The sequence below is a fragment of the Tiliqua scincoides genome, chromosome 2 (genome assembly GCF_035046505.1).
Source record: "Tiliqua scincoides isolate rTilSci1 chromosome 2, rTilSci1.hap2, whole genome shotgun sequence".
Lineage (NCBI taxonomy): Eukaryota > Metazoa > Chordata > Lepidosauria > Squamata > Scincidae > Tiliqua > Tiliqua scincoides.
In genome coordinates, this window is record NC_089822.1 from 16,199,708 (window position 1) to 16,226,771 (window position 27,064).

The following is a 27,064-nucleotide window of genomic DNA, read 5'->3' on the forward strand; positions in this document are numbered from 1 at the left end:
GCTCGCAGCGTGCAGGATGTTGCACCCAAAACTCTGTTCAAGAAGGAACACACACACCCCTTGGGGCACTCATTATTATACTTCTTATGCTATTCGTGCTGAGGTAACTTCATACTTAGATTGTCCAATCAGAAACTTTGAGGACAAAACTTTCTTAAAGTTGGCCTGTTTGCTAGCCCCTCATAGTTCTTTACCCCTCCCAACTGGAGATCCATAGCTGCATTCCATTCCGCTTGATCAGGCATGTCTCTGTCTACTAAGGTGTTAAACATTCCAAGGGGTTGTAATTCTTGCTTATTTACTCACATTCTTGCAGCTGGGAACTGCTAGCCACTTCTCCCTTACTGACTTAGTTTGGTTCAGGCTCCACATGCTAACTTAGGCCTAACATGTACATATTCATGACACAGCGGTGGGCAAACTTTCAACTTTAGGGATCCTGGACCTTTAACAATTGTATAGAAGAGGGAATTTCAGCAAGTGCAGCTTGTCATCTCACAGATGACAAGCTGTACCTGCTGAAATTCTCTCTCCAAGTGTTAAAGGTCCAGGATCCTTTTGCCCACCCCTGCTGTATACCGTACATTTAAATAAGAAAGGCCAAACGCACTGCTTCATGATCACACACATTAAAGCAGACTTTTGAAGAATTTGAGAAATCTGATTTTTCAGAAAAGAAGGAAATAATCTATACGGTTATTTTGAAAACATCTCTGGGAGGGATCTGGATGTTTGCATGTTATTAGTGTCTTAGAGGAAGGAGGCATAAAAACAACAACTTTAATTTCAGTTATTTTCTTACAGATTATAATCGTTATAGATACAGTGGGCTTTTGGTATCTGCGGGGGATTGGTTCCACAGCTCCCCATGGATACCACAGATGCTGAAATCTGTAGGCAGCCAGAGCACTGGTGCCACAAAAACTTACCTAAAGGCCTCATTAGAGACCCTCCTAAGGTAACACCTTTAGAATCTCAAAACACATAGATGACCAGGCCTTGCTGAGGGCGAATCAGCATGTCTTCTGTAAGGGTAAGTCTTGCCTCATGAACCGTATAGAATTCTTTGAAAATGTCAACAGGCATGTGGATGCGGGAGAACCCGCAGACATTATATATCTGGACTTTCAGAAGGCGTTCGACACGGTCCCCCACCAAAGGCTACTAAAAAAACTCCACAGTCAGGGAATTAGAGGACAGGTCCTCTCATGGATTGAGAACTGGTTGAAGACCAGGAAACAGAGAGTGGGTGTCAATGGGAAATTTTCACAATGGAGAGAAGTGAAAAGCAGTGTACCCCAAGGATCTGTCCTGGGACCGGTGCTTTTCAACCTTTTCATAAATGACCTGGAGACAGAGGTGAGCAGTGAGGTGGCAAAGTTTGCAGATGACACCAAACTTTTCTGATTGGTGAAGACCAGAAGTGATTGTGAGGAGCTCCAGAAGGATCTCTCCAGACTGGCAGAATGGGCAGCAAAATGGCAGATGCGCTTCAATGTCAGTAAGTGTAAGGTCATGCACATTGGGGCAAAAAATCAAAACTTCACATATAGGCTGATGGGTTCTGAGCTGTCTGTGACAGATCAGGAGAGAGATCTTGGGGTGGTGGTGGACAGGTCGATGATAGTGTCAACTCAATGTGCGGCGGCAGTAAAGAAGGCCAATTCTATGCTTGGGATCATTAGAAAAGGTATTGAGAACAAAACAGCTAATATTATAATGCTGTTGTACAAATCTATGGTAAGGCCACACCTGGAGTATTGTGTCCAGTTCTGGTCGCCGCATCTCAAAAAAGACATAGTGGGAAAAGGTGCAAAAGAGAGCTACTAAGATGATTACTGGGCTGGGGCACCTTCCTTATGAGTAAAGGCTATGGTGTTTGGGCCTCTTCAGCCTAGAAAAGAGGCGCCTTAGGGGGGACAGGATTGAGACATACAAAATTATGCAGGGGATGGACAGAGTGGATAGAGAGATGCTCTTTACACTCTCACATAACACCAGAACACTACTAAAATTGAAGACATCCACTAAAATTGAGTGTTGGGAGAGTTAGAACTGACAAAAGAAAATATTTCTTTACTCAGCATGTGGTTGGTCTGTGGAACTCCTTACCACAGGATGTGGTGATGGCGTCTGGCCTGGATGCCTTTAAAAGGGGATTGGACAAGTTTCTGGAGGAAAAATCCATTACGGGTTACAAGCCATGATGTGTATGTGCAACCTCCTGATTTTAGAAATGGGCTATGGCAGAATGCCAGATGCAAGGGAGGGCACCAGGATGAGGTCTCTTGTTATCTGGTGTGCTCCCTGAGGCATTTGGTGGGCCTCTGTGAGATACAGGAAGCTGGACTAGATGGGCCTATGGCCTGATCCAGTGGGGCTGTTCTTACGTTCTTAACACCAGCCTCCCAGCCACCTCAGAAGGCCTCCCAGACACAACCAGAAGTCACTTCTAGTTCATGTTGGCGACGTCTGATACCCAAAGACGACGACCCTCTGATGCTCAATCCTCAGATGCCGAGCCCATGGATAAAGGATATGTGTCCTGTATACATGAAATGTGTCTAAACCAGATCAAAACTAACTTAGTGCCCACTCTTATCCAGTTTTCCAGCACTGATGCAGCAGTGCAAATGGGGCACATAATTTATCCTGCTATGGGAAAGCAGTTGTCGAGGCCTCCTCAATGAAAGGGAATGTTTGTTGGGGACAATGAAAGGGACAGTGATGGCTAACCTTTTAGAGACCGAGTGCCCAAACTGCAACCCAAAACCCACTTATTTATCGCAAATTTGGGGTCTGGCAGTCCAACCCTATCCACACTTTCCTGGGAGTAAGCCCCATTGACTTTAATGAGACTTCTTGATAAGGCAGGACCAGCACCAAGAGCAGGGCTGGCACCCCAAAGCCTGCAGCAGCAGCTTCGCTGTGCCTGCCCACATGCCGCAATCTCACACTGCATGTGAGCTGCCCGCCTTACCCCAGACAGGGGAGGGAGGAAGCGCTCCCATAGGGCTGCTGGGCAGGGGGGGTGATGTGAGAAATGTCCCCTCACAGAGCCTCTCAGCCTTCCTCCTCCCCTTTTTAAAAAAGTTGTGTCTGAACTAGAGTGTTAGAAATTTCTGATAAACCTGCAGAAAAACAAAGCCCACATTTTTTTAAAGGTTCTGCTACCTGCTCACTACTGACACTTCTCACCCCAATTTCATCCTTAATTGACTCTAGTCGTGTCCTCCCCCAGCCTCATTCACGAGCTGTGGGGACTGTTTTGTTTGCCGCTCTGAAGGTTGTAAGGAGCAACCTCGTTTTGCCTTTCATAGCTTTATCAGTTCTGTCATCCGGTAGACGGCGAAGTGGGAGAAAAGTGAAGAGTCTGTTCTGGGCTGCTTATAGACCACTTGCAAAGTGGCTATAGTATCTGAGTCTCAACTGAGCCCTCTTTATTTAAAAAGAAATGTATTTAAATGTTTTTACTTTGGTGATAAAATGAAGAAAAGTAAACCCCCTTATTTTGTTTAAATTTTCCTGAAAAGCAGTAGAATCTCTTCCCTGTGTGCTGTGTGCCAAAGCAAAGTTTCACCTTTCTGAAGATGTAGTGTAATTCCACATCATTATTCTGTGATTGAGGAGAGTCCAGTCCCTAGCAGCAGATTCGTTGGACATCTAATTTGCAAAAGAAGAATTGGTGTGAAGCTTGGCACTTATGTGTGTATAGCAACAGTTTCCCTTTATACAGGCATACTTTTTAGTCACTTAACAATTTATTGTCCTATCCCATTACCTAAAAATGTGCTGTTACATGACAGTTCATAATATGGCTTACATATTAATGTGTACTGAAGACAATTTATGGGTGGCATGGGAGAATTACTAATCAAAACAGTAATAGGATTGGAACCAGCTGTACATGCTCCATATAAAATTGACCTTCCTTCCTTCCTGCAGTAAGTTTGGCATGTTGTAACTTTTCCTAAGGTTTTGGAATACCTAACAGAAAGGTTTAAAGAATTTGCAGTTTATATCTGTTTGGCTTTGATATTTTACTGGATGAATTAAACTACATTAATACTGTCTGTTTCAGTTAGAGCTGATGTGCTTAGCCAGTTAATTCGGTGTATCAATCATCTCAAAGCATTATGATTTATTTAAAAGTTTCCTCTAAGTAATAAGGCAGTAGATAACATTTTTTAAAAATTGTGATTTTTAATAAAATAAAATATAAAAATTAAGGGTGGCAGGTGCCATTTCAGAAAAGATGTTTCTCTTTTTCTCTCAGTGGGAAATGCCTTTTCTAGAATTTAGCCTGCTGGGACTAGTACAGCATAAAAACTAGGGATGTCAACCCTAGTCAAGAACCTAGTTGATCTGATTATATATATTCTGATTGCCATCCTAATAGAGACATTTCTTCCGGTATATTAGAGTAGGTGGATGCCTCTTCTAAAATGGCACCTTTTTTTTGTAAGCACCTCTGTCTAAAATGACTGATTTTGTAAAATTTGCTGTTTAACCAGAGAGGCACCATTTCTAAAGGTTTAATTGAACAAATGGCAAAGCATTGCAGCCCTGTTAAAAACAAAGAATGTCATATGTTTTCAAAGCACACTCAGCATTTGAAAGTGTTCTAGAAATGTCTCATTTTTTTCACTACAAAAATTATTTATATATTGTACCACTTTTCAATCATGATGTAAACTCTGGGAGTTTGGAAATTGCTGTAAGTGCCTATGGGGGAGGGGTTAAGGCAATGGCACGATTGCCACAGTAACACCACTGTCATGGTCAAAAGGGTTTTTTTGCTTACCCTTGGCAGCACCAGCCCTCCAAGGAGTGCAGAGAGACTGTGAACCCCCTGCAGGTCTCCCCAAGCCACGGAATAACTAAAAATAGAGAGCGCGACCCACTTCCAGTTTGCTATCGCAAAACTGGAAGTGGATTGCAATAACCAATTTTATCTATTCTGAGGCTTGGGGAACCCTGTAGAGGTGTGCTTCCTGGGGCACCTTGGGGAACCTTATCTGGTGTGCTCCCTGGGGCATTTGGTGGGACGCTGTGAGATACATGAAGTTTGACTAGATGGGCCTATGGCCTGATCCAGTGGGGCTGTTCTTATGTTCCACGGGCTTCCTGCACCCCTAGGTAGGCCTGCACTGCCAGAAGTAAGTTTAATAAAAAAAAAAAAAACCCTTTTGGCCCTGGCAGCAGTGCAATTGTGCCTTTGACATCTCCCCTCCCCTTAAAGGGGCAGAGACATGGTATCCCTGACTGGGGCATTACAACGCCCCGGTTTGGGAACCTCTGATATAAGTGTAAGATCTCAAGCTGAGGGGTGCAACTGATTTACGTTCATAAAATCTATCAAAAAGGATAGGTGCTTGAACATATGAAGATGGCAGAAAGTATACCCTGTGTTACTTTCTGCTATACCATATGACTTGGCTCACTTGCTTGAGGTGCTAATTACCCAGCAGGCACTTTTGTAGTACTGACACCTGCTCTCTACTTAGACATACTATGATCTGAATTATAAGCAGACTTCTCTCTGGAGGTTGTTTTGTGGCCTTGCTCTGTGATGTCAGATTAGACTCTGATCTTTTGGTTCACTCCTTCTCATATTTGGAGGCTTAATCATACTTGATATCATATGAAGAAGTTATAAGCATGCAGTATGCTATGTTTAGGATGGGAAAATTCTCCAGCAGAATCTTGCTAGAATTCAGGGCTTCCCTTAAGGCAATTCAGCCAATTGAATTGAATTGGGGTCCATGCTCTTGGGGAGGAGAGCTGCAGCCAATCCCTCGTTCTGTAGCTAACACTCCAGCATGCAAGATCCATGCTGGAGAATCAGCTACAGAGTGTAGTGAGTGGAGCATTGCTGTGTGTGGCCTGCCTGCCTGCTCATGGGTACTAATGGCTCGAAATGCCCCCCAACTGGAAGCAGTTGATGGTGATGTCATCACCTCTGCCATCTGCTTCCAGGTGCTGCACTACGTGTAGGATACCATTGCCCCCGCACCTGTTGCTGCAGTTTGTCCCAGTAATTGGGGGAAGTGGGGGATCCACAAAAATGTTCAGTGTCAGGCCCCACAGTTCCTATGGCCAGCCCTGATTACAGCAGAGTTGGAGGAGAAATATTGTTACTAGAGTGTGCAATAACAGGGTGCATATACAGACCTGTGTGTTTTGTGAGAAGTGGATTTGGGTAGCGTGTCTGAAATTCCACCAGAAGTAAGGAATTCTTCATACTGATTTCACCCATAAGTATTGCATGAAGGGGCAACATTCCTCCTTTGGATAGCCCAATTCCCCAGTGCTTAAGCCTGGATCTAGAGTGGTTTCTGCTGTCTCCCATGTGAGAAATTTGTGAACTAGATATGATTGGGAAGGGAGGCGTGTGGTGTGCTTCCTTACAAACTAAGTATGGTATAACACAGTGCAGTGTCTGGAATTGTAACTGAAATTCTACCAGTACGAGTAAATTCTTCGTAGTACGTGGAGCTCCAGATTAGTCATGTCCTAGCAGCAACGTGAAGTTCTAAGCTGGATAAATAGAGTTTCTTGTAGCAATTAGTCAGGCTTATGGCAAGGCTCAGAGGAGTGTGGAGTACCTTCTGTCACAGAAGTCATCACTCCTTGCAGTATACAGTACTACGTAAATGTTTTCCTTGAGAACATGAAATATTCTTCTCTGCTATTCCTAGTCTCCTGGAATGAAACTGCTGGAAGATCACTACTTGCAACTGATTTGTGTTCATATATAGGCATTTTTTGGTTATGACTTTGAGATATTTATAGTATATTCTTTAATTTTGGAAGTTTAAAGTTACTAAAATGGAATGGGTCACAATGATACTTCATAAATATTTGGCTATTTTTAAAAGATGTTATGCCAAGACATGTTCTTCAAAGGTTGTTATCTTTAATTTTTGTTTTGATTAAACAGTTCTGTTTGAAACTCTGGAATCCCTTGGACAGCATAGCTAATGTTCTCCCACCAGAAAGTACTTCCAGCAACTTGCTGTTGGGATTCTAAGAGTGAATTTGCACAATTTGTGTTGTGCAGGTGACAATTGTCAATGCCATTTGATACCTGCATGTCATAAGAAAAGTTCTGCTGGATCAAGCCAAATGCCCGTCTAGCCCAGCATTCACAGTTGCCCACCAGCTGCCTCTAAGCAGGAGAGAAGGGCATACTTCCCTCCCACCACTGCTCCCCTGCAGCTGCTAATACAGAGGCATACTGATGCTAAAACTGGAAGTAGTGCATAGCCATTGTGACAACTAGTAGCAACTGATAGATCTTCATATTGGCAATTGCTCCTCTGCCTTGCCCTACCTGAATGTTCTTATGAAACCACTTCAGTTTCTCTGGGCTTTGGCTCCAGCCGCTTGGCATTCCTTGTAAAAGGAACCAAGAAGAAGCTACTGGCTTGCTGGTCAACATCACCTATTGAAAGCTTCTCAAATTTGCTCTTTTTTATTCCTTCTGCCCATCTGTGCGTTTTCTCCTCCCCCAAATCCTGCCTGATCTGTTTGCCTGTTTCCTTAGCTCTCCACATTGTGGGTTGTCCTCCATCACTGTAACATGTGAAGCTTCTAGTACTAGTCCACTGAGAACTAGTCACTGCAGACCATAGTCCCTTACATGTCAGGTAAATACTTTGATACATGGTGAGGAAGGACATAGTCTTTTAGTGAGAGGATAGAATGAACCTTCGCATTTCAAAATGAGAGGATGGGATGAGCTTGTTGGGAATCGCTGATACCAGAGAACAGCCAATTCCGGTCAGTGGATCAGAACAAGGCATGCCCTGTTTCTCCAGTTGGGTGGGGAAGGGGAGGAACAGAGAGGCTGTGAGGGGTGGATCTGGAGGCAGTGTTGCACAGTGGATCTTATCCTCCGTTTCCACAGCTTCCCCACCCCTTTTCTCTCCTTGAACTTATTTGATTTATATTCCGCCTTTCTCCCCAAAGGGCACCCAAGGCAGCTTGTGCTGGCATAGGTCCAAGGAGACCCATTGCAGGTTGGTGCACCTATGGAAGGGAAAGGAATTTAAATCCTTTTTCTCCTCCAAAGCCTTGCTCTGTTTTCCTTCCTAAATACACACCTTTCTGCACAGTTGCATTGGCAGAAAAGAGAAGGATAGGATTGGGCCACTAGTCTCACATACCAAACAGACACTCTTTACAGATGCCCCAATCCTCTGAAAGGAGATAGCAACCTGCTCTTCTAGTTTTGGAGGACTTAAAGGGTTGTTTCAAGGATTCTACAGTTCTTTCTTCCTCTTTCTGCTGCATGTGTAGACAAGGCCTGAAATGTTCCCTGTGTCTTTGGTTCCCAGCAAGGAACCTTGTCACAGAGACATATGTCTCTCTTAGACCAGTGGTTCCCAAACTGTGAGCCATGGCTCCCTAGAGAGCCATAGAAACCAGCCAGGGGAGCTGCAGATGCTTTGCAAAAAACCTGCCACCCTTTACAATGTGTATAGTATTGTAACCCTAATATGGGGGCTGTGGCCAATGGCCCAGTAGGGCAAGGGAGTCACCAATAAAAAAAGTTTGGGAACCACTGTATTGGACTGAAGGGGGTGTGCTGGTGGATCATCCATTCTCTGATAAAACCTTTGGTAGAAGGTGATCTAGTAAGTAAATTGCAGTATGCCAGAATGCAGTGTAACATAGCTATTAGGAACAGCTATTAGGAACAACTCCAACAGTGGAGTTGGTCATAGTTTCTCTAATGGCTGTTACCTACTTATGCTCTCACTTCAGATAAAAATTTTACAGCATAGCAGGCTAATAGCTTACTTCAGTGGTTCTCAAACTTTTCCGGCCCGTGGCTCCCCTGATCCTTGTGGCCATTGGCCACGGCTCCCCATTACATCATCTCACCTCAGTTACCCCCAAAATGGGGGTGAAGGTGTTATAATTATACACTAGAAACAAAAAAACAAGAGAAGCCAAATCTTCAGCAGAGCAAATCTGCTGCAAATCTTCAGCAAATCTTGCTTTGTGTGGCTGCAATCCTAACCACACTTACCTGTGAGTAAGCCTCATTGAACAAAATATGACTTACTTCTGAGTAGACCTGGTTAGGATTGTGCTCTGAGTTTGTTAGCAGCACACCTGGAGGGTTTTGGAAAGGGGGGGAGAGAAGTGATGAAATTTGTTGGGGGAAGGGAAGACTTTGTTTTGTGTGTATCTGCTAAGTGCAAACTGATGTGAAACTGAGACTCAGAGACTGTTTGGCTGCAAGCCTAACCTCACCTTCCTGGGAGTAAGTACCATTGAACACAATGGGACTTACTTCTGAGTAGACCTAGCTAGGATTGTGCCCTTTGTCTTATAGCAGCCAACTTGGGAAGTCCCCCTCCCCCAAAAGGAGGCAGGAGGGAAAAGGGGGATGGCTGAAAAGGAATGGGTATTTTTATTTTTTAATCAATTTTTGGAGACAAAGCTTGACTGATCAAGAGTGGCTTTTTATTTTTTGAAGGGGGAGGAAAAAGAGAAAGGTGAAGATCCTTGGTTAAGCTGACACAGACCCCAAGTCTATGTAGGTCTACTCAGAAGTAAGTTCCATTTGAGTAAATGGGGCTTACAACCAGGAAAGTGTGGAAAGGATTGCAGCCACACAGAGCAAGATTACAACTCACCCCCAAAGTAGATGGGGGCATGCTCACACATACACCCCAACTTGCAGATGCCACCCCTGTGCCCCCCAGGCAAGATGGAGGAATGCAGGCTGTGGCATTTGGACACCCTCCCACTAAGAGCAGGCTGGGCTCTCTCTTTCCCAAGTGGAGGGAAGCGCTACGCTGCCTTCACTTACTGGTGGAGCTCTCTCTAGGTCAGGCTTCCCTCCCAGTTTGAAGCCTGCCAGGAGCACGCTCTGCGCTGATGAGATGCAGCCTCTCCCTGCCCAGCCAACCTCCTCTTGGTTTGGTTTCCCTCCTGCTCTGGGGAGGATGCAGCCAGCAAGAATGCTCAGTGTGAGGCAGCAAGGATCCCTGTGCTTGCCGGCGGGTCCTCCTGGAGCAGGAGAGAAGCCTAAACCTAGAGAAGGCTGATTGGCAACGAGATTCAGCGGTGAACACTCAGCTGGGAAGCGCATGCAGTGCCCGGCCAGCTTGTCCGGACTGAGAAGGAAGCAGTCACACTCTGCACGGCACTCAGTGCAATTGCTGGCAAGCCTTCTCCAGATGGGGAGGGAAGCGCATGCCACGCCAGAAGCTGAAATGTCTGGGCTGCTGACCTCTCTCACCAGAGGTAAACCTGATACGGATGCCAGGGAGGCTCCACCACCTCCCCCCACCATGTTTCACACACCCTCCCCACCTCACACTGCCCCACCCACCTTGTTCACAGCTGCAGTAAAGCAGCAAGAAAAAAAGCAACTGAGCTGAGCTGAGCAGCTACGGCCACCTCTCTCCCCAAGATGCCTCGAGATGTCCTGGGGGCTTGTCTCACCTCCCAAGGGAGTCCTGACACACAGATTGAATACCTCAGACTTACTTGACTGCATCTGGATGGTATAGTAAATTAGGTTGATGTAAGTCATACTTGCAAATAAGGTGTGTGCTTGTTTTTAACCGTAGAAAGCCAGAGGATCTATTCCTGTAATTACTAAATTGATTTGTTTTAACAGCTTGCAAACTGCTTAGTTGGAATTATTTTGAAGTAAGCAGCATGCAACTTTCCCACAGGCATTTTTGTGGTGCTCGCTGATATAATTATTGCTGCTGTAAAAAAAAAAAAAAAGTAAAACTAGGCTCTCATTATTTACAGAGAGAAAAATCTAACTTTTTCAAGGGAAAAATTGGGGGGTTCAACTTCAGTGATGATTCGTTTTCCCCTTTTCTATATTTTAGTCTATACCTCTCTTTAGTATGCTTGAACAGAGTTTTATGTGCATACTGAAAATTTTTCTTAACAATATCATCCTCTTGTAGGACCCTGTCAAGAAGATTCCCGACTCTCATGAAATTACGCTGCATCATGGAACAAAAACAGTAAGCGTCTTGGCATCTTACTTCTTGGAGCGCAATGCCAAAAGGTTTTGTGTACAAAGCTTGACGTTACTATTTTGTTAATCTTCAGTACAACCACCAGTTCTTGGTTCTATTCCCAATTTTAAGTGCGTGAATGTAGTTGTCATGACTTTATAGATTAGAAGTTCAGGCATGTTCAGATGTATATCTAGACTAAATGCAAGGAACCAAACCAGTCTCCTGCACAAAGATGCTGTAAGTTGTTGGTAAGTGGGAATGAACCCCCTGATGCAATTGGAAATATTTATTTTTCAGTTTTTGTATACCACCCTTCCTTCATTGAACTCATAGTAGTGCATATAGTTCCTTCTCTCCTTTTGTCTTCATTCCAACCCTGTGAGGTAGGTTAGGCTGAGATATAGTGACTGGCCCAAGGTCACCCAGGAAGGTTCATGGTTGAGTGGGAATTTGAACCTGGATCTTCCAGGTCTAGTTTCAACACCACAACTGCTACACCATCCTGACTCTGTTATGGAAATTAATATGGAAACTGCTTTTCTATGATGTGGTGCAATCTCATACTACCAGGAAAGCATGTCAATGACCAGATTCTATCATAGTGATAGGAACCGCATTATTTTTATCATCATGCCAACTCTCTGTGGGAACAACCTATGTGGCAGGCATCCTTGACCTGGAGGTTATCTGCTCCATTCCTGGTCTGATCCACAGACACATGCTTTGGAAATCGCTTGTTCTTTGCTTTGCTTCCCTTCCTGAGGTATCACTGAAGGATAGTGATAGAATAATGGCACAGTTGTAGCCAGTGTTCTCTATAATTTCTGTGGGGGCTACACAGTGCCCTAACAGAGATGTGCAGCTCCACAGTGCTTGGTAATTACATCATTGTCATCGCCAAGTTCCAGAGCACTGTCATGAAAGCTGCATGGGGCTCTGATTTGATTATGTGACCACGTGACCTTGAGAGAACAGTAGTTGTAGCCCTGCAGAGTAAACATTGAACACAGAGTGAGTCTCTTGGTTTGGTCTAAACTGGAGCATCTACATGTGACAGAGAACAAGCAACATTCAGGTGGCTGAAGTTGGAGGACCAGTAGATATGGGCGAAGATGCAACAAATGCTAGAAAACAGCGTGGGGCAAGGCAGTGGAAAGGTCAAGGAGTTAGTATCTGATATGGAAACAGAAGGGAAACCACATAAACGTTTGTACACATGTTTTTGGAGCACCGTGGGATTGCGCATTGTGGGGACATGGCTTTCATGCCACAGTGGACAAATGTGAATGACCCTGAATGGTCAAGCGTGCCGACCACTAAAAGACTGGTCATAACTTCATTTTGTGAGGGATATTTCACCTAAATCTGAGGTTAGCAATATTGCATCCAGCCTTCCTGAAGGGTAATAGAACCTTAATAGTCAGTCTTGAGCAGGCAGTTGCTGGTGAAATAGTTCACGCTAGACCACAGTTCCTTGTCAGCCAAGCCAAGTTTGCTGTGTCCCACACCCTTCCCCCCTTTTCCTTCTGTGACTTGCTGCCCAGAGGCATGCTATTAAGAACTCGCTGCTCCCCACATCCTCCTCCAACTCTTGTCTAAGGCTGGGGTCACTAAGACTCCCATCTGTATCTCTTCAAAGTAATGAATTTAAGCTGTTGATGACTGTGTTCCTGTGCAGCTGAGAAATATCAGAAAAGATTTCCCACGTTGAAGATCCTTTCCAGAAACCTAATTAATTTCCCAGTTGCTTTGCCTGTAACAGGAGTGGTTTTCCCAGTGAAACTACAGGGATAAATTTTCTCCTGACAGATTTGACATGTAGGTGAGCAGAGGAAAGTGTTACATAATCAACCAAGAGGTTCTAAATGTCATGTGTTCCATATTCACAATTTACAGCTGCTTCAGCTGGATATGTAGTGACTGTCTAATGTTGTTTTGTATTCTGCGGCACCAGGTCTAGTGCAATTCATTTATAATGGTCTATTTTGTCATAGTCCCTTTGTATCACAAATGACTAGGCAGGATGACACTGACCTCTGAAAGGACATTGGAGTAGGAAAGCTATCACATTCATTTAAGAAAAAGAAAATGTCTGATAATTGAGAACTGAAATCACATTAAATGTGTCCAAAAGAATGTTTGCGGTAAATTAAGGATCAGTGGGGACAATCAGTCCTCTCCTGAGTGGGGGGGGGGCGGGCAGAATCTCCAAAGGACTGAATGGAGTTGTGAATCCCTCCCATCTAGTACTGCAGATATGTGTATACTAAGTACAGCTATTGCCTCAAATGGAAGGCTCATGTGTGCCTTCCTTGTAACAAACCAGCCTTCTTGTTCCATCCTAGCCCTCTCATAGTGGCTCCTTGTGCTGTCCACCCTGGTAACATGCTCATGTGTTCCATGGGAGGATGGATAATATTATGAAATATATAGGAGAGAATGGATCATGCTACATGTATGCAAATTTTTCAAGTGGTGCAAATGAGTACAGGTTGAGTGTTCCTGTTCCGAAATGCTTGAGACCAGAAATGTTTTGGATTTTGGAATATTTGCATGTACACAATGAGATGTCTTGGGATCCAAGTCTAACCACAAAATTTACAGCTAAAGAGGGGCTGGGATGGTCTCCTATCCCTTGGGGATGCTGAATAAACTGTTGTATACCTGTCTGTGTTTTAATTGCAACTCATCACATCAAGTCAGGTATGGAATTTTCCACTTCTGATGTCATGTTGGCATTCAGATGGTTTCATAATTGGGAGCATTTCAGATTTTGAATTTTCACATTAGGGATGCTCAACCTGTAAGTGTAAACTATTTTGAATGTTTATTCTGATGGGTGATTTGTTTGTAATGGAACCATTCATAGAATCATAGAGTTGGAGGGAACTTTGTAAGCCAGCTAGTTCAATCTCCTGCTTGATGCAGGAAATCCAGAACTTGTACATCCCCATAGCATATGCAGACGCACTGTATTCTGGTTAAAAATAGATATCAGATGGTAATTGAAAACACAAAAAGTCAAATGGATCATTCATCAGAAATGCACTTAATGGTTGCTTTAAAAAATAAGTAAACAGAATTATTTCTTTATAGGTCTCTGCTTTAGGACTCGACCCCTCAGGTGCCCGTTTGATAACCGGAGGCTATGATTATGATGTTCGATTTTGGGATTTTGCTGGAATGGATGCATCTCTTCAAGCTTTTCGATCTCTGCAGCCATGTGAATGGTACATCCTAATGCTTTAATTTCTAAAAAATAAAATCATATTTCATGGCAGTGGACAGTCTACTTGGAAGTAAGCCCCATTGAGTCCAATGGGACTTACTCCCAGGTATGTGTGTAGAATTGCAGCCCTAGAAATGTTAATGAGCAAACTGGACTTTGATATAGAAATGGTTGATAGCCAAACATGCTTCAATGGTTTGGCTGCTCCAGAATTCAGTCAAAAATGTCCATGGGGATGCTACTGTGATATAGGCATTGTTATACAGCTGCAAATGCGTTACAGTGTGACTCCAATAGTGTGTGTTAATCCACAGTTGTATATGTATTGGCAACCTTCAGTCTCGAAAGACTATGGTATCGCGCTCTGAAAGGTGGTTCTGGCACAGCGTCTAGTGTGGCTGAAAAGGCCAATCCGGGAGTGACAATCCCTTCCACACCGGGAGCAAGTGCAGTCTGTCCCTGGTCTGTCTCCCTGGCTATGGGCCTTCCTTCTTTGCCTCTTAGCCTCAGACTGTTGGCAAAGTGTCTCTTCAAACTGGGAAAGGCCATGCTGCACAGCCTGCCTCCAAGCGGGCCGCTCAGAGGCCAGGGTTTCCCACTTGTTGAGGTCCATCCCTAAGGCCTTCAGATCCCTCTTGCAGATGTCCTTGTATCGCAGCTGTGGTCTACCTGTAGGGCGCTTTCCTTGCACGAGTTCTCCATAGAGGAGATCCTTTGGGATCCGGCCATCATCCATTCTCACGACATGACCAAGCCAACGCAGGCGTCTCTGTTTCAGCAGTGAATACATGCTAGGGATTCCAGCACGTTCCAGGACTGTGTTGTTTGGAACTTTGTCCTGCCGGGTGATGCCGAGGATGCGTCGGAGGCAGCGCATGTGGAAAGCGCTCGGTTTCCTCTCCTGTTGTGAGCGAAGAGTCCATGACTCGCTGCAGTACAGAAGTGTACTCAGGACGCAAGCTCTGTAGACCTGGATCTTGGTATGTTCCGTCAGCTTCTTGTTGGACCAGACTCTCTTTGTGAGTCTGGAAAATGTGGTAGCTGCTTTACCGATGCGCTTGTTTAGCTCGGTATCGAGAGAATGAGTGTCGGAGATCGTTGAACCAAGGTACACAAAGTCATGGACAACCTCCAGTTCATGCTCAGAGATTGTAATGCAGGGAGGTGAGTCCACATCCTGAACCATGACCTGTGTTTTCTTCAGGCTGATTGTCAGTCCAAAATCTTGGCAGGCCTTGCTAAAACGATCCATGAGCTGCTGGAGATCTTTGGCAGAGTGGGTAGTGACAGCTGCATCGTCGGCAAAGAGGAAGTCACGCAGACATTTCAGCTGGACTTTGGATTTTGCTCTCAGTCTGGAGAGGTTGAAGAGCTTTCCGTCTGATCTGGTCCGGAGATAGATGCCTTCTGTTGCAGTTCCAAAGGCCTGCTTCAGCAGGACAGCGAAGAAAATCCCAAACAAGGTTGGTGCAAGAACACAGCCCTGCTTCACTCCGCTTCGGATGTCAAAAGGGTCTGATGTGGAGCCATCGAAGACAACAGTGCCCTTCATGTCCTTGTGGAAAGATCTGATGATGCTGAGGAGCCTGGGTGGACATCCAATCTTGGGGAGAATCTTGAAGAGGCCGTCTCTGCTGACCAGGTCGAAAGCCTTTGTGAGATCTATGAAGGCTATAAAGAGTGGCTGTCGTTGTTCCCTGCATTTCTCCTGCAGTTGTCTAAGGGAGAATACCATATCAGTGGTGGACCTGTTGGCTCGGAATCCACACTGCGATTCTGGATAGACGCTCTCTGCAAGTACCTGGAGCCTCTTTAGTACAACTCGGGCAAACAGCTTTCCTACAACGCTAAGGAGAGAGATGCCGCGGTAGTTGTTGCAGTCACCCCTGTCACCTTTGTTCTTGTACAGCGTGATGATGTTTGCATCTCTCAAGTCTTGAGGTACTCCACCTTCTCTCCAGCAGAGACAGAGGATTTCATGCAGCTCAGTGACGATGATCTCTTTGCAGCATTTTAGGACTTCAGCAGGGATGCTGTCTTTTCCAGGTGCCTTGCCAAAGGCAAGGGAGTCCAGGGCCACGTGAAGTTCCTCTAGGGTTGGTTCACTGTCAAGCTCTTCCAGCACAGGCAGGCACTCAATGTTGTTCAGAATCCACAGTTGTATTCCTATTGAATCTCATATGCATTAGAGATTTTGGCTAGTTTCATCCTCCAAAAGCTCCATGCTTACACAGTAGTTTGTGGGGATATATAGCAAGCTCTGTTATGTAAGTAGTCCATTCGCTGTGTTTATGTGCTCAGTCAATGTGTATTAAGATACTGTATAACAATTTAGGAAAGCATATTTTAGCTTTTGTATTGGATGTGTTTCATGGTGGTAGGTTGATGGTAACCATTATTACTTTTTGTGTTTTCTAAAGTTGCCTAAACTTTTTTCTTTTTATTGAATACTCCAACACTTATGATTTAAACAGTGATACTGTGTATGTACTTCCTTCCCTTTTCAGCCACCAAATAAAGTCTTTGCAATACAGCAGCACAGGGGACGTCATTCTTGTTGTTGCAGGCAACTCTCAGGCTAAAGTCCTTGACAGAGATGGCTTTCCGGTAATGGAGTGTGTAAAAGGAGACCAGTACATTGTAGACATGGCAAACACCAAAGTAAGCAGGCAAATGTCTCACTTGGGGATTGCATCTTCATGGGCAACTTTTTCTATTTGCACTGGTGGTTGAGTTCAGACAAGCTTATGTTGTGCCTGTTCGAGCTACAAATGTGGACACTCCCAGAGCCAAGACAAAAAATAATAGTTGCATATTGTTTCAGGGATGATGTCAGCAAGCATTCTATATTCAGCTGACCTTTTGGGGAAGGGGCTTCTGGGGGGAGGGAACCAATTTCAATCCCAAAAGGCACAGCATGGAAAACTTTCTTCTCCGCCCCTTTTTTTGTTGGTGATTTAAGTTGGTCCCAAAATAATAGGGCTAGTCAATGTGACCACTTTATGAACATTTTTTAATTGAAAAGCAGTATATATTCTTATTAATAATAATGCCAAAATAGAACAGTCATTGATTGGTATAAATAGTAAATTATTTCTACAAAATATATAAGTTGATTTGTACAAAATAGTATCGTCATTGACTCACCCGGCACTAGAATTTGATTTGTTGGCAAAATGAGAAGGTGAGCAATTCATTTCAGAACTGAATAACACATTACAGTAAAGTCAGGGTTGTCCCTCATGTCAGGTTTGGCCCTTTACCTCTGGCAGAGTATACCACTTATTTTCTTTATAAAATGTTTGCCAGTAAGGAATATCTTGTCATTAATAATAGCTGGTACTAGTGGACTGAAATGTCAAAAAATGAACAGAGCAAAAAAATGGTTCTGTTAGCACAGTGGTTCCCAAAGTGTGGGTTGGGACCCACTGGTGGGTTGTCAGAGAGTGATGGAAAGATCAGATAACTAATTGCCTCAAGCCCTGAGGCTATTGAAAAATCAGATGTTGTAGCTGCGGATAACCCTGCAAAGAGCTCAGCTCCTGCAGCTTGCAAGCATGTGTAAATATAGGAAGATAAATGTTTGAGGATTTTTTCCAGATATTATCTTATATTTATTTCTTTGTAGTGTTCCTTTTTAAAAAGTTTTATAAAGCTAGCTGGGTCCTGCTAGAGTGTCGTTTTAAAAAGTGGGTCCCAGTGCAAAAAGGTTTGGGACCCACTGTGATAGCATATTGCTTGCTGCAGTATTTGCTCATATTACACATTTTCTTCCTGTTCTTAGGGGCACACAGCAATGCTTAATTCAGGCTGTTGGCACCCCAAAATAAAGGAGGAGTTTTTGACATGTTCTAATGATGGGTGAGTATTGTTGCTAGACTCGGTTGCAGTATTTACTAAAAGATTCCTTTTAATTCCTTCTCTTTCTGCAGAATGTATTACATGTAGGCTGCAATCCTGTGCACAGTATCTGGGAATATGCCCCACATATTCACAGTGGGACTTACTTATGAGTAAGCACGTATAGGATTGCACTATTGACTGGACCTGGTTTTTATTCTGTGTTACAGTATCTGTATGCTGAAGGCAACAACTCTTAGATGTCCCTTCGTAACTAGGAGACTCAATTCAGATATGATACCAAATCATGATTTGAATGTAACATAAGCTCATTTGGGATATATTTTGTTTCGATATTTAGTGTAAGGCAGGGTTCCCAGTAGCATGGATGGGGCCCTCTGCGTGCACAGCTGTATGCTCAGGAGTTGTACTCTGGATTCCATTAATGCACGAAGAGTAGAAGGGCAGAAATTGCTACTGAATGCCGCTCCCCCCATGCATGGTAACGGAAAGCATGGGTGTTAAGCTAAAGTTGTTTCCATCATGATTTTAGTTTCCAAACATATAGGCCAACCACAGTTTAGCATTGCAGTCACTGGAAGGTGCTGTAACTATGTGTTATCAATTTACAGCTCAATCCTGAGCTTCCCGGGGTGCCCAGGCTTGGCGGCACCGAGAATGGCTGCTGCCTGATCCTGCGTGCCCCGGGCTACCATGGAGGCATCTTGGGAGAAGGGGACTTTTGTCCCCTACCCCCGGGTAAGGTAAGCAGCCCTGCAATGGGGCTACTCACTTTACCGCCGACCAAAAGGTGGGCAGTAAGGTAAAGGCACTCGTGTAGGGTGCCAAGCCCTGCACAAGTGCCTTGGATCCTGTGGAGTGGAGCTCCGTGGACCTGCCTCCTTCCCCCCAGCATGTCTCCAGCCCGTCCCCCTCCCTGCGTCTTGCCTTCCCGCCAGCCTCCCCGCCCACCATGCCACGGCTTGGCAGTCCAGGAGACCGCCGAGCCACGGATACTGCATGACTGCCCCGCACTAGCCCAGCACTGATTGGTGCTGGGCTAGCAGGGGCGGGAGCCTGGTGGAGAGGCTCGCAAACATGCCTTATGGCATGTTTGCGACAGTGCTCAGTGTCGCGAAGCGGTGTCGCTGAGCACAGGATTGGGCTCTTAGACATCACATCAAATCATTAGTGGCAAATCTACTTCAAGCCCATTATTTCTGATCCTGGTTGGTCAAGGACTGAGTTGACACACCATAGACACTATTGCAGAATCAGCTTCCTCAACTATTGTTTGCTGTGATGTTGGAACTGAGTTGGGGAAACTCTGGAGAAAAGAGACCCATGTGTGCTCAAGAGTGCATGCACATAGCTCTCATTCTCAAAGACTGCTCAGTTTTAGCTAGTGGTTGGTACAGATCCATAAGTGTGCAAATTAATGCTCATGTTGAGCTGTTCCCTACATTAGTGAATGGGGAAGCCCTGCAAACAGGAGTGCTCCATGAGTGTATTGAACCCTCTATGTTCAAAAGTTCTAGTTCTCTTGAAGCTTGAGGGGAGACCAGTATCAAATAGCCAGTGTGTTCAGAGTTTTTTTCTTTTTTGCCAAACAATTTAGATTAATAGTTTCTGTCTTCTAGGAATGTGAGCAGTAAGGTTTTTTGCTATTCCATCATTTTTTAAAATCTGAAATTTTACTACGTTGATCACTTCTAAATGGAGAGACATAAGAAATCATATTGATCTGACTTTCCTGTTTTGTGTATATGAACATGTGTATATGCGTATATGAACATTTTGTGTATATGTGTATATGAACATTTTGTATTTATACCAAATATGATATAACTTTATATCATATGAAGTTTATTTATAGTTTATGCCAGGGCTTCCCCACGCCTCATGCCTTGTAAGGCATTAAAAAAGTCACTTCTGGTTTTATGAAAAAATGGAAGTAACATTTTTTGCCTCTAGGACTCAGACTAATAATAATATAATATATAATATACAGTATTTATATACCGCCTTTCTTGGTCTTTATTCAAGACTTTATTCAAGGCGGTTTACATAGGCAGGCTTATTAAATCCACGCAGGGATTTTTACAAATTGAAAGAAGGTTCTTTCTTTCAAGAACCACTACATATTCAAGGTGTTACACTCCGATCTGGTTTAACATTCTGGCCTCCATCCTCCCACGCTCCGAGCAGATGGAACAGCTCAGCTGCAGCTTGCCAGCTGCTTCAAGGTCGCACGGTGCCGGTGGCCTCGAACTGGCGACCTTGTGGATGTTAATCTTCAGGCAAATGGAGGCTCTACCCTCTAGACCAGACCTCCTGCCCTGACCAGACTGAGCTCGGCAGAGGCCATGGACAGACGTGTGTGGTCTCTTCTGGGCTCAGAGGACCCTCTAGAGGCTAGGGAAGCAGAGCTCCCCTAGCCTCTAGAGGGGGCATGCCCCAGGGGCAGGTGGGGGGGGACCTCACGGACCCAATCAGCACATAAGTGAATCTGTGGATACAGGGGGCACCTCCTGCACTACTTTTCATACTAATTGGTGAAACACTCTTTCTTGGAAACTCGTAACTATCCTCTTCAGCTGGATCTGTCCAAACACAGTTGGAAGAAAACTTCTACACATTCTGTTTTGCTGTTCTCCCCCCTTTTCTGTGTCTTCTAAACTGACCCAGAAGCATTAAGAAGAGGTGGGAGTTCCTCACACCAGCACCAACCCTTTAATGTTGTTACTGCCGCTGAAAGTCCAACATCTTCCACTACTGTGCTCTTTTCGAGGATGTCCAACAGCAGGGGGAGGGCTGGCGCTGGTGTGCTGCACTATGCTGCTGGTCTCCTAGAGGTAGGAACAGGAGAGAAAAGTTCTAGCTGCAGGAAACAGCTCTCCTGACATGGGCAGGCCAGCTATTTCTTCACTGTCACTAATCTTCCTGCTGCTGCTGTCACTGTCTCCCATCTCCTCATGGTAAGGATGACGACAAGCTGAGGTGGATGGCTGGTATTACAGTCCAGGTAGGAGTCTGGTGCTGATCTCAAGTTCTAATTCTTAGGCAAAGAGCAAGGCTCCAATTAAGCTGCATAGCTACATGACCACACCACTTGAAGCCCCACAAACCAAGCTCTATGCAGTTCAGAGCTTGGCATTCCTAGAAGTCCAGCAATGAAGTTTAAGGTTGTCACTGTGCATCTAGAAACGACAACAAGCTGTGGGCAACCAATAAAAGGGTTTGCACAGTGGTGCAGACCCATTACAAATAATATAGACTAAGAGCCATGGCCAATAGTCATTTGGCTCGTGCTTCTGGTCAAACCAGGGTACCTGTAGAGGAAGACAGGGCACTAATCAACATCTTCTCTACCCCAGTCTCTGCCTCATATGTTTCCACTCCCTTCCCTTATTATTCTGTATGATCCAAGGCAGTATGCAATCCATCTTCCACAAAAAGGCTCAATAGATATGTCTTCTTGTTGGCAACCTTCAGTCTCGAGACACTATGGTATCGCACTCTGAAAGGTGGTTTTGGAACATCGTCTAGTGTGGCTGAAAAGGCCAATTCGGGAGTGACAATCCCTTCCACACTGGGAGCAAGTGCAGTCTGTCCCTGATCTGTCTCCCTGGCTATGGGTCTTCCTTCTTTGCCTCTTAGCCTCAGACTGTTGGCCAAGTGTCTCTTCAAACTGGGAAAGGCCATGCTGCACAGCCTGCCACCAAGCGGGCCGCTCAGAGGCCAGGGTTTCCCACTTGTTGAGGTCCACTCCTAAGGCCTTCAGATCCCTCTTGCAGATGTCCTAGTATCGCAGCTGTGGTCTACCTGTAGGGCGCTTTCCTTGCACGAGTTCTCCATAGAGGAGATCCTTTGGGATCCGGCCATCATCCATTCTCACGACATGACCGAGCCAATGCAGGCATCTCTGTTTCAGCAGTGCATACATGCTAGGGATTCCAGCACGTTCCAGGACTGTGTTGTTAGGAACTTTGTCCTGCCAGGTGATGCCGAGAATGCGTCGGAGGCAGCGCATGTGGAAAGCGTTCAGTTTCCTCTCCTGTTGTGAGCGAAGAGTCCATGACTCGCTGCAGTACAGAAGTGTACTCAGGACGCAAGCTCTGTAGACCTGGATCTTGGTATGTTCCATCAGCTTCTTGTTGGACCAGACTCTTTGTGAGTCTGGAAAACGTGGTAGCTGCTTTACCGATGCATTTGTTTAGTTCGGTATCGAGAGAAAGAGTGTCAGAGATCATTGAGCCAAGATACACAAAGTCATGGACAACCTCCAGTTCATGCGCAGAGATTGTAATGCAGGGAGGTGAGTCCACATCCTGAACCATGACCTGTGTTTTCTTCAGGCTGATCGTCAGTCCAAAATCTTGGCAGGCCTTGCTAAAACGATCCATGAGCTGCTGGAGATCTTTGGCAGAGTGGGTAGTGATAGCTGCATCGTCGGCAGAGGAAGTCACGCAGACATTTCAGCTGGACTTTGAACTTTGCTCTCAGTCTGGAGAGGTTGAAGAGCTTTCCGTCTGATCTGGTCCGGAGATAGATGCCTTATGTTGCGGTTCCAAAGGCCTTCTTCAGCAGGACAGCGAAGAAAATCCCAAACAAGGTTGGTGCAAGAACACAGCCCTGCTTCACGCCGCTTTGGATATCAAAGGGGTCTGATGTGGAGCCATCGAAGACAACAGTGCCCTTCATGTCCTTGTGGAAGGATCGGATGATGCTGAGGAACCTGGGTGGACATCCAATCTTGGGGAGAATCTTGAAGAGGCCATCCCTGCTGACCAGGTCGAAGGCCTTTGTGAAATCTATGAAGGCTATAAAGAGTGGCTGTCGCTGTTCCCTGCATTTCTCCTGCAGTTGTCCAAGGGAGAATACCATATCAGTGGTGGACCTGTTGGCTTGGAATCCGCACTGTGATTCTGGATAGACGCTCTCTGCAAGTACCTGGAGCCTCTTTAGTGCAACTCGGGCAAACAACTTTCCTCCAACGCTAAGGAGAGAGATGCCACGGTAGTTGTTGCAGTCACCCCTGTCGCCTTTGTTCTTGTACAGCGTGATGATGTTTGCATCCCTCATGTCTTGAGGTACTCCACCTTCTCTCCAGCAGAGACAGAGGATTTCATGCAGCTCAGTGACGATGATCTCTTTGCAGCACTTTAGGACTTCAGCAGGGATGCTGTCTTTTCCAGGTGCCTTGCCAAAGGCAAGGGAGTCCAGGGCCTCGTGAAGTTCTTCTAGGGTTGGTTCACTGTCAAGCTCCTCCAGCACAGGCAGGCACTCAATGTTGTTCAGCACTTCTTCGGTGACTACATTTTCTCTGGAATATAGCTCAGAGTAGTGCTGCACCCAGCGTTCCATCTGCTGTGCCCGATCCTGGATGACCTCGCCTGTGGCAGACTTCAGAGGGGCAATTTTCTTCTGTGTTGGACCTAGGGCCTGCTTGATATCATCATACATTCCCTTGATGTTGCCTGTGTCAGCTGCTATCTGTATCTCGGAACAGAGCTGGAGCCAGTAGTCGTTAGCACATCTCCTGGCAGTCTGCTGGACTTTGCTTCAAGCAGCTCAGAGGACCTGCAGGTTGCGCTCACTGGGACAGGCCTTGTATGCTGCTTGAGCTCTGCTCTTTTCCTCAATGACTGGTGTCAACTCCTCAGAGTGGGCTTCAAACCAGTCTGCCATCTTGTTGGTCTTCTTGCCAAATATGGACAAGGCGTTGTTGTAAACGGCATTCTTGAAATGTTCCCATCTGTTGGATGCGTTTGCATCGACCGGGCCTGGAAGAGATTCCTCAAGCGCTCATGCAAATTCCTCCACTTTTCTCTGATCCTGGGTCTTGCTGGTATCAATGCGAGGTCTTCCTTCCTTTTTCGTGTGGTACAGTCGCTTTGTTTGCAGTTTCACTCTGCTGCACACCAGGGAATGGTCGGTGTCGCAAGCAGCACCCTGATAGCTGCGCGTGATCTTGATGCTGGGAAGGCTGGAGCGTCTGGTGAGAATCAGGTCGAGCTGATTGAATGTAGGCAAAGGTAATCTATACATGGTGGTGATGTATGAAGTCATGACATTCCCCTTCATCCCCCCCCCCTCATGCAGCCCAGATATCTAGAGCCTATGTGATCTTGTCTTAAATAATTTGGATATTTATGTATGATCCCAGGAAATATCAAGCATCTTTCATAATTTGATAGCTGGTTGTGTCAGGTAGTTGTCATGTGTTTTGGAGCATGGTCACTTGCAGTGAGCTGCTGAAATAAATGCTAAGCACTTCCTCTAGTCTAAATATGGCTGTATGTGGGACCTACAAATGAAATTCATAAGATTAAAATGCACCTAAGTCCACAAACTGCTTCTTCTTGCAGGTGTACTTGCTTTCATTTATCTACCATATGGGACAAACATTTACGGCTGGTGGTTTAACTTGGTGTAATCCAGTTTTGAGTGTTTGATATATAGTTCTACTTGCCAGTGATTTGTGACACTCTTGTTCTCCTTTTAAGTGCCCTGCAAGCCTCTGTGATGAATTGCATGCTGCTTGTGGCTTACAACTAATTTGGCTACTTCCCCATCACTACTCCAGTGTGGATGTACTCATTCTTTGTTTATAAATACATTCAGTTTCATAGTCTGGTGATTGGTACAGTGGATCAGTTAACTGCATACTGGTCAGGATTGTGTGATTACTACTTCCAGGGGAATAAGGGCTTCTTGTATGTCTCTCATCCTTTTTTTAGTCTTTTTCAGGGCTGAGCATTTCTGCACCAGTTATGGCCCAGATGGTTATATAGGATTAATTAATATGACCAGACTAAGTATACTGCTGCTTTCTTGGTTGCCTAATGAGAAACTAGAAAACTTAATTGTTGTGTCTCCGTTATGTGTCACCACTATGACATTTACAGTGAATGTTGTTTTATGTGTTGGCTGCTGGGTGGTGCTCAAACACTGTGAAACAATCACTTTTCCCAGAGAACTAGTCTCAGTTCTGCAAAAGCTTCTGGTTTACATCAGCCTCAGGAATAGAAATCCCAAGGTTGTTCCCAAACTATATTTTTCTTGGCAGTCTGTTTTCTGAGTGGCTAATGGAAACAAATACTTATGATGTTCGTTTAGTTAATGCCTTCACTGCTTCAGCAAATTATACTTCATTATTTTTACTATAGCTTTAGTTCCATGTGAAGCGTCTTTCGTTCTGAAGGACCCAATCAATTATTCTTGGGAAGAATTATTCTTCTTTCAAAAGGCCGGTCATCTGAGCCCTTCCAAATAATTCAGATAACCATTTTAAGTGGGGAAATAGTAAAAATTCATAAAAATGTGGACCAAGAGAGACTAGACCCCTACTTAATAAAACAGTGAAAAAGAAAAACTGAAGATGTTTTTGAAACAACTTTTCTTTGAAAAGGTCAACAGGCATGTGGATGCGGGAGAACCCGTGGACATTATATATCTGGACTTTCAGAAGGCGTTTGACACGGTCCCTCACCAAAGGTTACTGAAAAAACTCCACAGTCAGGGAATTAGAGGACAGGTCCTCTCCTGGATTGAGAACTGGTTGGAGGCCAGGAAGCAGAGAGTGGGTGTCAATGGGCAATTTTCACAATGGAGAGAGGTGAAAAGCGGTGTGCCCCAAGGATCTGCCCTGGGACCGGTGCTTTTCAACCTCTTCATAAATGACCTGGAGACAGGGTTGAGCAGTGAAGTGGCTAAGTTTGCAGATGTGGTAAACTTTTCCGAGTGGTAAAGACCAGAAGTGATTGTGAGGAGCTCCAGAAGGATCTCTCCAGACTGGCAGAATGGGCAGCAAAATGGCAGATGCGCTTCAATGTCAGTAAGTGTAAAGTCATGCACATTGGGGCAAAAAATCAAAACTTTAGATATAGGCTGATGGGTTCTGAGCTGTCTGTGACAGATCAGGAGAGAGATCTTGGGGTGGTGGTGGACAGGTCGATGAAAGTGTCGACCCAATGTGCGGCAGCAGTGAAGAAGGCCAATTCTATGCTTGGGATCATTAGGAAGGGTATTGAGAACAAAATGGTTAGTATTATAATGCCGTTGTACAAATCTATGGTAAGGCCACACCTGGAGTATTGTGTCCAGTTCTGGTCGCCGCATCTCAAAAAAGACATAGTGGAAATGGAAAAGGTGCAAAAGAGAGCGACTAAAATGATTACGGGGCTGGGGCACCTTCCTTATGAGTAAAGGCTACGGCGTTTGGGCCTCTTCAGCCTAGAAAAGAGACGCTTGAGGGGGGACATGATTGAGACATACAAAATTATGCAGGGGATGGACAGAGTGGATAGGGAGATGCTCTTTACACTCTCACATAATACCAGAACCAGGGGACATCCACTAAAATTGAGTGTTGGGCAGGTTAGGACAGACAAAAGAAAATATTTCTTTACTCAGCGCGTGGTCGGTCTGTGGAACTCCTTGCCACAGGATGTGGTGCTGGCGTCTAGCCTAGACGCCTTTAAAAGGGGATTGGACGAGTTTCTGGAGGAAAAATCCATTATGGGGTACAAGCCATGATGTGTATGCGCAACCTCCTGATTTTAGGAATGGGTTAAGTCAGAATGCCAGATGCAAGGGAGGGCACCAGGATGAGGTCTCTTGTTATCTGGTGTGCTCCCTGGGGCATTTGGTGGGCCGCTGTGAGATACAGGAAGCTGGACTAGATGGGCCTATTGGCCTGATCCAGTGGGGCTGTTCTTATGTTCTTATGTTCTTAAGATGGATGTGTTTATTACACCAATATCCTTTTCTTCCAGGATGGTTGGTTCCCATGTGTGCTTTTCATGTAGCCTCCCATTCAGGTAACAATGGGTAAACATTGCAGCGGTAGAGTTTTACCATGTGCCTCTAAACTAGGGGTGTCCAAACCCCAGCCCTGGGGCCACCTGCAGCCCTCGAGGACTCCCAATCTGGCCCACTGGGAGCCCCCAGTCTCTGGCCCTCCAATGAGCTCTGGCCCTCCAGA

The 27,064-nt window shown here is 45.2% G+C and overlaps 1 protein-coding gene across 2 annotated transcripts in view; it reads left to right on the plus strand.

Moving 5' to 3' along the window:
• WDR70 (WD repeat domain 70) overlaps positions 1 to 27,064 on the plus strand; it is a 136,408-nt gene that overhangs the window by 11,997 nt on the left and 97,347 nt on the right. For both annotated transcript variants that reach the window (XM_066617367.1, XM_066617368.1), the window contains exons 5-8: positions 10,950 to 11,009; positions 14,103 to 14,236; positions 16,743 to 16,896; positions 18,020 to 18,096. In XM_066617367.1, the coding sequence (XP_066473464.1) occupies positions 10,950 to 11,009; positions 14,103 to 14,236; positions 16,743 to 16,896; positions 18,020 to 18,096 (425 nt within the window). The remainder of the gene's footprint in view (positions 1 to 10,949; positions 11,010 to 14,102; positions 14,237 to 16,742; positions 16,897 to 18,019; positions 18,097 to 27,064) is intronic.